A 15,629-nucleotide genomic window follows, 5' to 3' on the forward strand; every position below is an offset into this window, starting at 1 on the left:
GGGGAGGGGCGCATACAACTCCAAAAGACAAAATGGGAGTGCTATCCCTCCCCCAATGCCATAGGTTAATCTTACCTGGATGGTCAGACCCACCCACAGATGGGAGGGGTCTGTGGTTGGTAATTAAGGTGTTGCTTGGGGAGAGGGGAGAAAGAAGACGAAGGAAGGAGAAATCATAGAGGGAAGCAAAAAAAAAAAAGAAAAGAAAAAAGAAAAAGGCTGTTTAATAAGGCTTAGCTTAGAAGTTATGTGGAGAAATGCACATGGCAGTTAGAGCCTTAAAATAAAGCTGGATTTCTCCTGAAACTTCAACTAACTGCCTGTGGATCATTTCTCCATCGTTAACCTGTAACCTACAGACCAACCAACTGAAGGGGTTACAAGGGCCTGGCTGAGCCATCCCCCCACACTAAGACTCTATATTTTATATTTAATCAACATGGGAGGGTCCCTTCAAGGCTCAGAGTAGCACTTAAATAGTCACTTAAGTAAAAAAAAAAAAAAAAAGACCCGTTTAGTCAGGATGTCTAGAAAGGCAGAATAAGGAGAGCTGCTGAAAGAAACTGGTAAGGAACTACATGTGTGTTTGGGGTCATCTGAAGAATAATGGGATGAATTGTTGGACTCCATCCAACTAAGGTCTCAGAATGCGAGTCTGGGGGGGGGGGGGGAGTGTTCTTTGTGGAGAAATTCAAGTACAAATAAGGTCACTAATGCAGGCCCAAGTCTAGAGATTGATGTCGTGGGTGGAATGTGGCCACTGAGACAGGTGAGAGAGGATGAGAGAAGAAACTCTTCATCTACCAACGTGCCACAGAAGGGGCCCTAGAGCTCCTCTCTCCTCAGTCACCCAATCATCATCTGGGCTTCTTGTCCCAACCACTATCCCACAACACATCTCTGCTGGGTGGCCTCGGCTACTGGAATTGGACAAAATGAGATCATCAGGGTCAAAAGTCAAGGTGCTTTCCCATTCAAGAGGCACATAAGCCAAGGTTAAGGTCAATTTATTCAATCAATGGGAAACACTAACTGGCTAGAGGAGAAAGGGATCTGCATTTAGGGAACAGAATTCACTGTATATATTCCAAGTAAGACTGAATACAAATATATTATTATAATGAAAACGTCTTTCTGACTATATATATTTGGTTTTGTTTTGGACTCATACTCAGGGTTACTCCTGGCTTTGTGCTCATAAATCACTCCTGAGGCTCAGAGGACCACAGGGCGTTCTGGAGATAGAACCCTGGTCAGGTGTATGCAAAGCAAGTGTCTTACCTGTTATAGTGTCTCTACAGCTAACATCTGACTAAAATTACTCAGATGTTATGTCTTATAAACGTATATAAAAACTTAATCGCAAAACATATGCTTGAGTATTACTTTAGTACTTGAGTAAATAGGCGGGTAACTAATGCCTGTGGATACAATTTACTTTTATGCTTTTTAGCTTAGGAAGTTGATTAAAATTTCTTGCATAATAACTAAATCAGAGTACCCGAAAATAGGAACCCCTAAGTGCCCCCAAATTATAAACCACCCAACAAAAACCAAACAACTCCATGCAGCAAAGCTCACCGGCATAAGAGAGTGGGGCTCAATAAAGAGCCAGCAGGTAATAAAAGCAGATACTACTGTGCAGAGAATAGAAATCACAGATGAGTTTGTTTGATTATAAAAGCGCCACTTATTAATTTATCTCTCCAATAAAAACAGCAAATGCTGGCAATAACTCCTCTTGGCTGCCACGAAATCATCAAGCCCGGCATGAGAGTCCAAGATTACGGGCAGTTCAGAAAGGCCACCAATTTTTCTGGTGGAAAGGTGGGCCAGTTTCATTTCACTGCAGGGTCAATATTCAATAGCTCAATTTGATTGCACCCAGAGAAAATCATTGACAAATGGAACTCAAATAGGCCCAGGCTATGAAGAGAAAGTGGACGCTTGCTTGGTCCTTGGAGAGCATAGATTTGAAGTCCACCTCTCTTTCTCTCCCTTCTGCCAAGGGGTTTTTATTTAGCTTGTTTCCCTTCAGGTGATACCAAGTTGCATCAGACTCTAGAGAAAGGAGAAAGGCCAGCTAGAAGAAGAGGGAGAAACAAGCAATGGTGCTCCCTGCCAGCCTCCTATTAGAGTCCTCTGTCCAGCAAGGACAGAAGGAACATCACTCCTCTATTCCGATTGGAGCACCAGTGGATTTTTTGTGCCTTCCCCTTTTATCTCTAAATTCATTCATCAATGCTTTCAATGAGAGTGCAGGAGTCACTGAATTAGATGCAGATAGACAGCCCTCCTTTTCACTGCCGACCTGCATGTCACCCACCACACTCTTTCCTCGTTCCCAAAGAGCTGCCAGGCCACATTATGGGGGAATCTTTGGCATATCTGAGTTTCTTTTTCCAACAAGTGAGAGCAACATTTCTCAATGTTGCCAGAATTCTTAGGCTTTTCCCACAATGTCTTCAACTGTGCCGGAGTCCTGAAGCTGGTTTTCAATAAGTGGGGTACACTTTCACAGGCCCTTCCCAGGTTTGGGGAGGTAGAGGGATGTTCCCTAGAATTCTAGCTTAAGGGAAACAGCAAATGATACAGTTCTCCATTCCCAAAGTTAAACTTTTTTTTTTAAGGTTTAGACAAATTTATTGAAATATAACAGGGAGTTAGCAGTGAAACCATCTAGTAGGCTATTAGATTATGCTATTACCTTAAATATATAAGGTATATATAAATATATAAGGTATATATATAATATATACTTTAAATATATAATTTAAAAATTATAAAATATATATTTTATAATAAGCTTTGACTTCCTCCCAAGAAAAAGGTAAGTCATTTAGCACATTTGTGAAAGGTCAGTAAGAAATGGATTTTGGACCTCAGAACAGTCAAGTCACTGAATTAAACAGCCACAGCCCCTGCTAATCTAGAATCTACTTTGCTAAAGATAGAAGTATCTATGCAGAGCTAGTTGTTTTGCATACCTGGTGGTGTTCAGGGTTTACTTATGGTTCTTATCTAGGGATGACTCCTGGCAAGGCTTGAGATTATAATGGGGCGCTGGGGATCGAACCTGGGCTGATCACATGCATGGCAAATGTCTAACCTGCTGTACTATGGCTTCCGTCCCACAAACTGAACTATTTTATGAGAGCTCTAGAAAATATGTTTTTGAAAAAGTGAAGTTGTGCAAAGATTGTCGTTTTGTATGTACGACAGACAATAGCTGTAAGACTGCACCAAGAAACAAATGCCAATTAGCAGTATAATTGAGTGCATATTTGAATAATAGCAAAAGCTTAAAAGCAGAAAAGCAGAATTCCTTTAAATGTTGATTACTTTAATCAATCCAGAAAAGCAAATGGCATAAGAGAGAAAACTGTTGTTTTTTTGTTTTGGCTCAAAGTGTCAGTTTTTCTCCTGGTACCATAAAGGGGAAGGATTTAATATCCCAGAGCCAGTGAACATTTTTTAGGACCACAATGAAACAGGGAGTGAGTGACTCAATCCAAGTTCCAATCAGAGACCAACAGGTGATTGTGACTAGACTAGAACTATTTATGAAATAAATTTCCTTTTGTTTTTGTTTTTGTTTTTGTTTTTTTGGGCCACACCTGGTGGTGCTCAGGGGTTACTCCTGGCTGTCTACTCAGAAATAGCTCCTGGCAGGCACAGGGGAGCAATTGGGACACCGGGATTCAAACCAACCACCTTTGGTCCTGGATCGGCTGCTTGCAAGGCAAACGCTGTTGTGCTATCTCTCTGGGCCCGAAATAAATTTCCGTTAACTCCTTTTCCTCATAATACTACCGGCAGGAATGCTAAACTCTTTTTACCATGTAAAATGTGCATGCATCTGAAGGCAAGGCACAGCCTGGCCTCTAAAGACAACCTAGAACCATGATGGTGAACCTATGGCACGTGAGCCAGCGGTGGCACGTGAAGGCCTTGCAGCTGGCATGCGGCACGTGCCACATAGTTTTTAGATACTAAAATCTTGTTCTTGAAGTTTAATTGACGTACTGGCACTTTTGAGGAAAGTCTTTGGTTTTGTGTGGCATTTTGGGCACTCAGGCTCAAAAAAGTCCTAGAACATAGATTTTCCTTCTCGTTTTGCTCCCAGCAAAATTGGTCCAATGTATCCTATCTGCACGAGCTGTGGTATGGAGCTGTTGAAACCTTGCATTGCATTTAGTGTGAGGGAGGAAAAATATTCAACTAAAATCCAACTATCAATTGAGGAAAGGAATGCTATTGTACCTAGAGAGGAAGTAGAAATCACTGGGTTCCCAATGCACAATCAATTTGAAAAGAATAAAACCAAGCCATGGCAAAAGCTTTGAGTAGAGGGAGACAGCTTCAATTTTTGTTGACTCTGAAAAAAGAAATGTTTGGCTTTGGCTAGTTTCCGGCTATTGTCAGACTCTATCATGACAAAGATCTTCCCAGTCTTTCCACAGTTACTCTACAACTTGACTGTTATCTTGAAGAATATATTAAGCTACCAATGAAACCCTCTGTGAAGTTCACAAATCCATTGGTTAGCGCACCATATCAACTTACACTTCACCAGAAAATGGTCAATGGCTTTGAGGGTTTGGTTAAAACACGATAATCTTCTTTATACAAATGTGTTGAACTGGCCTTATTCAGTCATTCAGTGTAAAATGCTTTAAAACCTTTGCATCGACCATAACCTACTGCTGTGTAGGATCTCAAGGTGACCAACTCTGCATGCAAAGAAAACTGTGATCAGGGCCTGGAGAGATAGCACAGCGGTGTTTGCCATGCAAGCAGCCGATCCAGAACCAAAGGTGGTTGGTTCGAATCCCGGTGTCCCATATGGTCCCCCATGCCTGCCAGGAGCTATTTCTGAGCAGACAACTAGGAGTAACCCTTGAGCACAGCTGGGTGTGGCCCAAAAACCAAAAACCAAAAAAAAAAAAAAAAAAAAAGAAAGAAAACTGTGATCACTGGATAACACCCATTTATGTTCCCTTGAATTTGACCAGGTCTGTGTGTTGCTTAATTTTCCCTCTACAGCCATAACCATTTGAGAAATGAGATGGGGAGAAGGAAGTGTTCTTTTTTTTTTTTTTTTGGTTTTTCAGGCCACACCCATTTGATGCTCAGGGGTTACTCCTGGCTAAGCGCTCAGAAATTGCCCCTGGCTTGGGGGGGACCATATGGGACACCGGGGGATCGAACCACGGTCACGATCTTTCCTTGGCTAGCGCTTGCAAGGTAGACCTTACCTCTAGCACCACCTCACCTGCCCCGGAAGTGTTCTTTATAAGCCAAAGGCCAGGATGTTTGGGGTATTATTTCTCAATCCTCATCACCACTCAGCAAGCAGTGCTCAGTTAAGCACTTCCACTCATCTTTTTGTTTGTTTGTTTGTTTTTTTGGGCCACACCTGTTTGATGCTCAGGGGTTACTCCTGGCTAAGTGCTCATAAATCGCCCCTGGCTTGGGGGGACCATATGGGATGCCGGGGGATTAAACCATGGTCCTTCCTTGGCTAGCGCTTGCAAGCAGACACCTTACCTCTAGCGCCACCTCACTGGCCCCAGTTCCACTCATCTTATGGTTGGTCTTTTGTTCATCTTCCTTTGGGGCTCCAACACCCAGAGGTGCTCAGGGCTTACTCCTGGCTCTGCACTCAGGGATCACTCCTGGCGGGGGGGATCATGAAGGGCTCTGGGGATGAAACCCGGGTCAATCACATGTATGATAAGTGCCTTTCCAACTATACTATCACTCCAGTCCCTTCAACAGCGGAAGTCTAACAGGAGGTCAGCGAATGTGGAGCCTATTCCTGAACAACAACAACAACAACAAAAAAAAAAGCCAATGTCAGTCTCAGGACAGGAGGGAAGGAAAACAGGAACCTTTCTTTGAGCTTCCTGCCCTGGAAATGAGTCTTTGGGGACAGCTCCGCTTGGCAAATCACAGCTTTTGACAAGAAAGCCTGTTTGTTCTGAGGCCTCTTTCAACCAGGGCACTGCTGCAGCAGCTGCTAGTCCAACTAACATCTGTTAAAGTTCTTCATGAGTTAAGAGTTAACTTGTCAGTTTAGAAAATGGCCAGTACCTTCCAGCCCTTTCCTTGAAAAACATGTGCAAAACGTGAGGGGCTCCAAATCCTAAAAGATGATGCCAAAGAGCCTGACTCCAACCTGCCTTCTCCTCCTGTTGGGGTACAAGGGGTGGGGCCTATAGACTGTCAATGTAACAAGAGGTACCTCTTAACCATAGCCTGCTGGCAATTTCTGTGGGATCCCCAAGGAGAAACACACTGAAATAAAAAAAAGAGTTAAAAGGGACCATTTGTCAACTCCATGGCCACAAGAGACAATGTGAAGGAGTGTGTGATGGGAGTAGGGTAGGGGGTACCCCACAAGCACCTCAATCCCAGGACTCCCCATGAGAATAGGCAGTAATTTATAATGAACAGATGAGTCAGCCACAGATGGGGGCGCCCTTGGCAGAGCAATTGATAAATGAACTCTGGGGCCAGGTGGGCAAGATGAAAGCCCCCAGTGGACTGTGCGGAACAGTGGGCACAAGGGTGGCCTTTGTTTCCACCCAGACATTCCACCCCTCTCACTGCACCCCTGGGAAGGACACAGAGCACCCCTCTCCCACCTATGTCAAGTTCAATCATTTGGAAGCCTTTTAATTCTTCCTCCACGCAGACTTCACTGAGAGCTTCCCTGCGCCAGTCTCCTCCTGAGTCCATTAGAGTCTGGAAAGGCTCATCCATCTTCACTGCCTGTCTCCGCTCTAGACTCCCCAGTTCTGATGGGCTGTGCTTAGAACGCCAAGGTCATGATCAAAGTCACCCATAGGCCCTCAGGAAGTCCCGACTGTTCTCAAAGAAACACTCACTCTTGGTGGGGCTCAGGGAACCACATGGAATACAGAATGGAGTTCAGGCATGGCATATGCAATGCCAGGCACCCTTTTCAGGTATCAGGAAAAGGATACTGGAAAACTGTCCTAAGCTTTCACGTTTGTCTCGAGCTTTGGATGTTAAACAAAGATTTCTTGGGGCTGAAAAAAGAGGCTAATCAAACAGTTTTGGATTGGGTCGAACTTGACAGGTACATAAGTTTCCATGCCTAATTCATTAAGAGAAGGAACCACTGACAATAGCCAAGATCTGGATGCAAGCCAAGAGCTCAATAATCGAGTGGCTTGAGAAACTGTGGTCTGTCTACACTGCACAACACTTCTCAGCAGTGAGGACAGATTAAATCTGACAGTCAGCTGCAGCTTGAGTGGAGGGAGCCAGATTATTGAAGCAAGTCCAAAAGAAACAGAAGATCCTGATCCCAGGTGGAGTAGAAAAAAACAAGGAAAAGGGTTTGAACAACTCTGAGATGGGGCCAACAGAGCCAGAATTTAGGCAGGATGGGAAAGAGAGACCATCCGAGGGGTAGATAGAGTTGGTCTGAGCTGGTGAAGGGCAGGAAAGTGGGGCACTCTTGTCCCCCAAACTTAACAAAACAAAAACTAGAGCTAAGAGCCCTGATTTATTGTCTTACTTATTGATGTATGGCCAGATTGGGATGCTCAAGAAAGGAGAAAGATGAGCAATGTGACGAGTGAAGACAGACAGGGATGATGAAATCGCAAGAGACCATCCTTCTTTCCCAGGAGGGGGCAGCCCCCCAACCTGGGGAGGGTACTACAGGTCTCTAAAAAGGGGACAGAGGATTTCCCTGTCAAAAAACCCCCAAGCTTAACACTTTTGGTCTTTTTTTTTTAGTGTGTGTGGGGGACCATATGTGGTGCCAGAGATTGAACCCCGATTGGCCCTGTGCCAAGGAAGCAAGAGTCTTTCTTCTCTTCCCTACTGTAGCTTCTCTCTGGCCCTTCACTTTTTCAAGGCCAATTTTCTCCATTGGAAAAAAAAATTCAAACAAGGAATGGAGTGATAGCACAGGGGAAGGGAGTTTGTCTGGTATGAGGCAACACAGGTTTGATCCCCAGCATCCCAGAGGGTCCCCCAATGAGGGGACTCCTATGCCAGGAGTGATTTTTGAGAGCAGAGCAGAAGTAGCCTCTGAGCACCGCTGAGTGTACCCCAAAAACACCAAAACCAAAACAAACCAAGAACAAAAACAAAAATCAAATTGCTATGAAGATTTTACACAGCAAAAAAAGACAGCTCAGTGGGCAAAGCATCAGATTGCTTTAATCCCTAAAATCGACAATGTTCATCCTGGGAGAAGAGAAAAAAAATATAACAGCCCCATCCAGAGCGAGAGAGGGTGAGTGCTAATTAGTACCTAATTCATTTCCCAATAGCCCCCCCTAGTATGGTCCAAATCCTAAAGGTTTCGGATCACAGAACTCATTTTTGATACTGGGTTTCAGGGACTGAATCCCAGGAAATCGTTGCTGAGAGATTCCTCAATCTATATATTCCCATATCTCTCTTTTGTTTTGTTTTTGAGTTTTGGCTCACACGCGGCAGCACTCAGGGACTCAAAGTTACTCCTGGCTCTGAGCTCAGTCGATCATTCCTGGTGGTGCTGGGGGACTGTATTGTATGCTGGCGATCGAACCCAAGCTTAGCTGCATGCAAGGCAAATGCCTATTGCTATTACTCTAGGTCCTCTTTTTTTTCTATTTTAAATTCAACTGATTCTATATGTTTTCTATGCCACAAGCTGTAATGTGATGCAAATGATAAATTAGTGGCTGGTTAATTAGAAAACCTGTTAACCAGAATAATGATTAACCAGAGTAATGAACGGCGTGTGTGTCCCCATTCCTCAAGAAGAGCACTCAATTGAACCCATGTTTTGGAAACACAACCCCACAGACCAAACTCTGCAGAACCCACCCACCCCACCCACCCCGATGAATAAGGCTTGAGAGCCTTAGCTACATCGACGGTGGTGAACGCCGAGCAAGTTAAGAGGAACAAAATGAACAATCATCTGCTCACTTGCAATTAGGTTTCTCGCACCATTTTCATAATTTACTAGACTAATTTCCAAAGCTGAGTAATCTTCTATACTTAAACCACCCACACATCTATCATAATCGCGCACATCTCAGGGGCTCGTGAGACAATCAGACACATCCTACACGCGCCTCGTTTCGCTCCTTGGGTTATTGTAAGATCTATTGCAAATGTCACGGCATAATTGTCCACCAGAAACACAAACTGCTTCAGCTTGGGAGCTGCTTTCAATAAACGAGGCAGTGTTATTGTTGGGGGCAATTTCTGTGGATTTCGCTTTAACGTCGTCTGTTTTCTCCATGGCCTCATCTTCTCCTAGATCTCTGGCAGATCCGAATAAGGGTACCTTGAGGCCTGGACTGGCTTGAGGTAAGGGTCCCTAGACACTCAAAGAGGTGGGGTTGTTCATCCCGAATAGCCAACACTGACCCATGACCCCAGTACAGACTGTGTAGAGGGACACAATTTTCTAACACCCAGAAAACTCCTAACTACGAAACTTTTAGAGCCTACCACGTAATTCTAATGGGTGCTAGTGGGGTTTTGTTTAATCTCCCTAAGTTTGGCCTGGGTCTCTGGCTCCTCTGGATATTTTTTTTTTCAAGTCTGTTTTGCTTTGAACTAGGGGTGATTGGATTTTGGTATTAAGGGGTCATTAAAGATGACACTGCAGCAAATGATGGTTTCATTTGGGGTGGAAGAAGTGGGTGGCCAGGAAGGGAAATCCAACAGCCCATAAAACAGGTGATAAAGGGAATCGGTTGGGAATCTGTCCACCACAACAGGCTTACCCCCCACAAAAAAAAAAAAAAAAAGCTTCCCCTGAGAGGAAAGATCCTTCACTAGGACTCTCTCTGGTTTTACAAATAAACAGTTAGATGGTAATTGTGATGCTCACATCCGTGTTTCTCTGTATTTGAGGGACAGAAAAACCAAGTTGCCATCTTCATGTGCCTGGTAAATGCCTTCGGTACCATCAACAATTGGCTAATTTTAAGCCCTTTAAAAACATTCTGAACAAATTGAGGCACTAATTCCTCTTGAAAACATCAAAAATAGTCTTTAATCTAGGGAGACAATAACAGAACATTTCAAGGTGCTATGAGTACATTTCCCATGTCGTGCCTGTCAGTTTTGGGGAAATGGCATCATTACAAATGGCAAAACCAACCACCTTCTATTCTGGGAACCCGAAGTCAACTTACTATTTATATGTCTCTGATCGGATGTACTCAAAAACGTGGGACACGCCGAGCTGGAACTGGTCAGCAATAGGGGTGACCCAGGGGTTGTTCTCTGCTTTGAAGACCTGCTTCTGGCCAGTTAAATCCAAGTTTCCTGAAAAGAGAGTGGAAGCGGTGAGGGTGAAAATCATTTCATTCTCCCCCCAGACAAATCAGGTTTAAGAAATCCTGCTAAACTGTTAGGGTGCCTGATGTGACTTTTAAAGAGTTCTTACCCTATTGGTATATAAGCAATGCTACTGATACTCTAGCCAGGAAATTAAGAGCCAACAAAGGAAGAAAGGGGAAGGAAAGAAAGGGAAGGAAGAAAAGGAGGGAGGGAAGGAAGGAAGGAAGAGGAAGAAAGAAAGAAAGAAAGAAAGAAAGAAAGAAAGAAAGAAAGAAAGAAAGAAGGAAGGAAGGAAGGAAGGAAGGAAGGAAGAAGGAAGGAAGGAAGGAAAGGAAGGAAGGAAGGAAGAAGGAAGGAAGGAAGGAAGGAAGGAAAGGAAAGAAAAGAAAGAAAGAGAAGAAAGAAAGATAAGAAAGAAGAAAGAAGAAGGAAAGAAAGAAAGAAAGAAAGAAAGAAAGAAAGAAAGAAGAAAAAGAATGAAAGGAAGGAAGGAAGGAATGAAGGAAGGGAAGGAGAAAGAAGAAGGAAGGCAGGAGGTAGGAAGGTAGGAAGGAAGGATGGAAGGAAGGAAGGAGGAAGGAAGGAGGAAGAAAGAAGGCGAAGAGGATGGGTAGGAAAGCAGAAAGGAGGAAAGGAGAAAAGGAAGAAGGAAAGGAAAGGAGGAAGGATGAGAGGAAGGAAGAAAGAAAGGAGGAAGGAAGAAAGAAGGAAGAATGGAAGGAAGGAGAAGGAAAGGGAATATGGGAAGGAAGGGAAGGGAAGAAGGAAGGAAGGAGGAAGGAAGGAAGGAAGGGAAGGAATGGAAGGAAGGAAGGAAGGAAGGAAGGAAGGAAGGGAGAACATTCAGAGTTATTCTTGCAAAATATACTTTCATGCTTTGTTTTTTTCTTCTCCCTAGGTATTCTACAGGGATTAAAAGGAGAAGATGAAAAGCATCGATAAATTCAACAGCTCCTGAAATTCCACCCTGGACCAATGTTCCTTAATGCCGCCCCAAGCCTGATCTAAACCTGATCTGATCCACCCCCCATATTGTTCATCAGCCCAAAGCTGAAAATGAGTGAAGGAAGATAAGAATACGGTACAAGAAAAATGATTCCTCAGGTGCCCTATACAGAGCCCCGTGTTGGCACTAAACAAATCTCATTAACACAGTAATGACGGAAATTCTCATGAGCTCTTATCAGCTAATTTTTTTTTAAAGCATATCTCCTCTCCGGGTGATTCACTAGCCAGCACTAAGGTCAGTCTTTAAGATCACTCTGTAGGTAAAGAAACAGAAGGGCTAGGGAAGGCACAGTGCAGAGTGGGGATTGAAACAAAGCCTTGGCAATTCAGGGTGGCTTACAGGACTGGAGCCTCAGTTCTGGTGAACAAAGGGCCCAGATTGGATCCCCAAAAATCACGTGGTCCCCAGGCAGTACTGAAGACACAATAGGAACCTCTTCCTCTTAAAACAAGAGTCCATATGCAACCCCAAGGCTGGTTCTGTTTTTGCAATATCTGCTGATGGTCTGGCCTTCCAGGTCAACCTTGACCAAAGATGAGTCCATGAAGGTTGCAGGGCAAACCACAAGGAAGTACAGCGTTTTTGGACCATCTATGAATAGTTGGTATCTCCCTGCCCCACCCCCCATTGGTATACTTTACTGTTTTGTCTATTTGGGGGTGGTTTGGGGCCACAAACTGACACTGGCTTTTGTAATGAAAGCCATTGGAGACACATTTGCAGGGACGATTATGTACCCATTTCTTCTCCAAACTCAACAGGGACCTTTGGATTATCTTTGAGAACTTGCAACTATTCAAAAGCTGGGGAAAGAAAAAAAAAAAAAAAGATCGAGAACTTGCAACTATTCAAAAGCTGGGGAAAGAAAAAAAAAAAGACCAATACCAAAGCGGCCAATCTTTGAAAGAAAACAAATATCACCAAATATTCTGCACAAGCCATTCATCATGGTCTTTAAGCTGCTCCTCCTTGGAACTGTTAAGTGCTGAATCCAGAGAGAAAGCAGAGACTTTATCTCTCTGAAATGGTCAATACTGTCAATTTCCTCATCTTAGTGATGAAATGTCATTAGACAGATATTGAGTCACTGGGGGAGATGAATACACTTTACTCTCTAAATCAGTTTGTCTTGGCCTTTTTTTCTGACTTTGGCTCATTCCTGTGGCACATCCCCCTTCTCCTACCAAATGGACCCATAGTTTCATGCATGGTTTCTGTGGTCTCCTTGGACTTATATGTGCTCTTTGGACTATCTGGGTAGGCCCTCGGGAGAACCATGTGGTCCCTGGCTGCTCCACTGCTCTGAACTAGGCATTAGGGGCAAAAAAAAAAAAAAAAAAAAAGTCTCCACAAAGGAAAATCCAAATGCTGTACAGCTGGATGAGCCTTTGAGGACAGGACTGGCCACTAGGGCTATCACTGGCCCTCTCAGATTCTGGCTTCATCCTCACATGGAGTAGGGGTTTCTCACTTCCGCTGGGAACAAATATCACTCAGGCTAGTCTTCTTGGCATTTTTAAAAAAAATTTTTAATTGAGGCAACAAGATTTACAAAGTCATCTGTGACTGAGCTTCAGACATACTAGCTTCCAACCCCATCACTGTCCTCTTCCATCCAGACATGCTCCCACCACCAACTTCCCTCCCATCTACAGTCTTTTGTTTTGCAGCCTCCTCCTTCCACCCCCCACCCCCAAGACCTGTCAGCCCCCCACCACATCCCCATTTTCCTGCTGTCAGTGAAGACAGAGACTGGGCTTGCTAATGATGCCTCTGCTAAGTGGAGCAAAGGAAAAGCTGGAGAGGCCAGCTAAACACGCTTCCCTTTGGGGAGATGGCGCCCAGCACTCCTGTCTGGAAATTGGGGGACCCGGCCAGTGAATGGGCTCTTGAGGACTGTTTCCATTTATCACCCTTCAAACTCATGGTGTGTGGCAGGGCAGAAGGTGGGGGAGGTGGGTAGAATGCGTGTTCCACCCCTCCCCATTGCATTAATCTAAGCTGTGTGTATAAGTTTCACAGACACCCTCCAAAGCAGGGAACCTAAGGGAAAGAATCAGCCTTTTCTATTCCAGTGGTGGGCAGAAGCTGGGGAAACAGATGATTGAAGTAAACTAGAATCAGGTACGCTGTCACTTACTGGCTGATTTTTGGGGGGTTGGGGGTTATGGCTGGAGAAGGGAGGCTCAGAGTTTATCCCTGGCAGTGCATGGAGGACCTTAAGAGGTGCCCAGCTCAGACAGGTTCCTGGGAAATGCCCTGCTCACAAAGATCTCTCTCTGGCCTGAGATTGGCTCTCCAAATGGAGCACTTTGGTAGGACGGTTCAAAGGCAGCTGTCAAGGAGGGAAAGAAATTTCCAGTGGAGAAGCCGGAGCGATAGCACAGTGGCCTTGCATGTGGCCGACCCAGGACAAACCTGGGTTTGATCCCTCACATCCCATATTGTTCCTCTGAGCCTGCCAGGAGTGATTTCTAAACGCAGAGCCAGAAACTTCCGAGCGCTGCCAGGTGTGGTCCCCCAAACAAAAAATTAAAAAAAAATTTTTTTTTTCAGTGGAAACAAACGGAAAACACATTGGCCCAACTAAGTCTGGTTTGCTTGCAAGATGGGACTGGACAGAGTGGGTGTGTCTACTCCATCGCCCTCCCTCCAGCACCCTATTCGTGCTGCAGGAACCCTAAGGAATGCTCTGGCATTCAGTCAGTCATGCCCAGCTTCCTGGGGTCCCTAGGACACAGTGATTTCCAAAGAGGGTTTATCAGCTGGGCATCTGCAGGACCGAACTACAGTGGGAACCCTCTGAAGTCACCGCACGCAGAGCATGTCTGGCCTGCCGGATGTCAGGAGTCCGTCACCCTAACTGCTGCATGCTTCAGTGCCCCAAGTTAGGGGCCTTGGCCCAGCTCCTTTATTAGGAGGCTGAGTGGCACGTTGGGGGGTGCTCTAACAAGGATGAGGCAGCAGCAGGATTAAGCACTGTGACAACGAGGATCTAATAAGCTAGAAAGCGGTGCAGCTCCCGACACGCTGGCTGACTCCCGCACACAGATACACGCAGAAGCGCTCTGCAGCGCCAAGGCCCGGCCGGGCCACAGGGGAGGCCAGGCAGCTCGGTGATTAGCGGCCACGCACTGCCTGGCTCTGCTACCAAGACCATCTATCACTCACAGCTGATTCCGCAATTGCAAATTGGATTTTCCATTTTATTACCTGCAAAAGGACCACCAGCGCTTCTTCCGAGCCCCTTGCATAGAGGTTGGGGGGTTGCTGGAGCTCACGACCGTAATTTTTTTTGTAAACATTAAATCATGCAGAACAAGCATTCTCGCAGCTGGTTATAAATGTGATAGAAAGCCAGGGGCAGACGCGGTCCCATTAATAAACAGGCTCGTGGCCCTGTGTGGAAATGGGTTTGCTTTCATAATCGCACAGTTAAGAATTCTTCGCCAGCCCTCAAAACCCTGGAACATGTGGCCAGTAGCCTGATTTGTCACACGTTAAGCCATCAAGGGGTGGGAGAAAGGGGGGTCGGGACCAATTTTTCACGTCACCAGAACCGCCAAGCCTCCCTCCCTCCTTCATTTTAATATGCCACTGAGCGCTTTTCACTGCATTCAATGATATGCTGGGGGGGGGGGGGGGAGGGAAACCAGGATCTTGCTAGACCCAGGCATGTACTCTTCCTCCAAATCTCATTATTCCCCCCTCCATGTCCAAAGTGCTTTTTTAAATGAGCACTGTTGGAGGAGGCTCGCTCACTCACAGAAATCTAAGGTCTCAGAATGCCTGAATGAAAACAGCAAGCCAGTGAAGGCCTGGCCTGCCATTAGCATACTGGGCCAACCCTGTCCTCTGGTTCCCTCTCAAGGGCCCTAAGGATGACAGCTGACAGACAGGGGCTAGGCCTGCAGGGAATATACAGGCAGAAGCTCCCCAGAAACAGCCCCATCACAAAAGGCAAGCTCTTCTTGTGGCGGGTTCAAAGAGCAGAGGTCACAGATCAATTCCTGGTCTATGGGCAGTGAGAAGGCTGCTGTGCCACTGGCCATAGCTGAGTGTGAGGACAGTTCACATCTGAAGATGGGTGTTGCTCTATTTCCCCAGGATGGCATTTCCAAAGACACACCACGGGATGTGGATGGGCATTCACGGTCACAGTAAATGCCCGTGGAAATCAAGCTACAGTAGACAACCGGCAGATTCAATACCGGCTCCAGGGAAAGGCCAAAAGAAAACCTGCCAGACTATCCAAAATATGCAGTTATTGGAGGGGACGGGTGTG

At 45.3% G+C, this 15,629-nt stretch overlaps 1 protein-coding gene across 1 annotated transcript in view; it reads right to left on the minus strand.

Moving 5' to 3' along the window:
• The window catches only part of RSU1 (Ras suppressor protein 1), a 115,504-nt gene that overhangs the window by 47,992 nt on the left and 51,883 nt on the right, over positions 1 to 15,629 (minus strand). The window contains exon 8 of the mRNA XM_049777811.1: positions 10,188 to 10,320. Coding sequence (XP_049633768.1) covers positions 10,188 to 10,320 — 133 coding nt within the window. The remainder of the gene's footprint in view (positions 1 to 10,187; positions 10,321 to 15,629) is intronic.

The sequence above is a fragment of the Suncus etruscus genome, chromosome 7, assembly GCF_024139225.1.
Source record: "Suncus etruscus isolate mSunEtr1 chromosome 7, mSunEtr1.pri.cur, whole genome shotgun sequence".
In the NCBI taxonomy this organism is placed as follows: Eukaryota; Metazoa; Chordata; class Mammalia; order Eulipotyphla; family Soricidae; genus Suncus; species Suncus etruscus.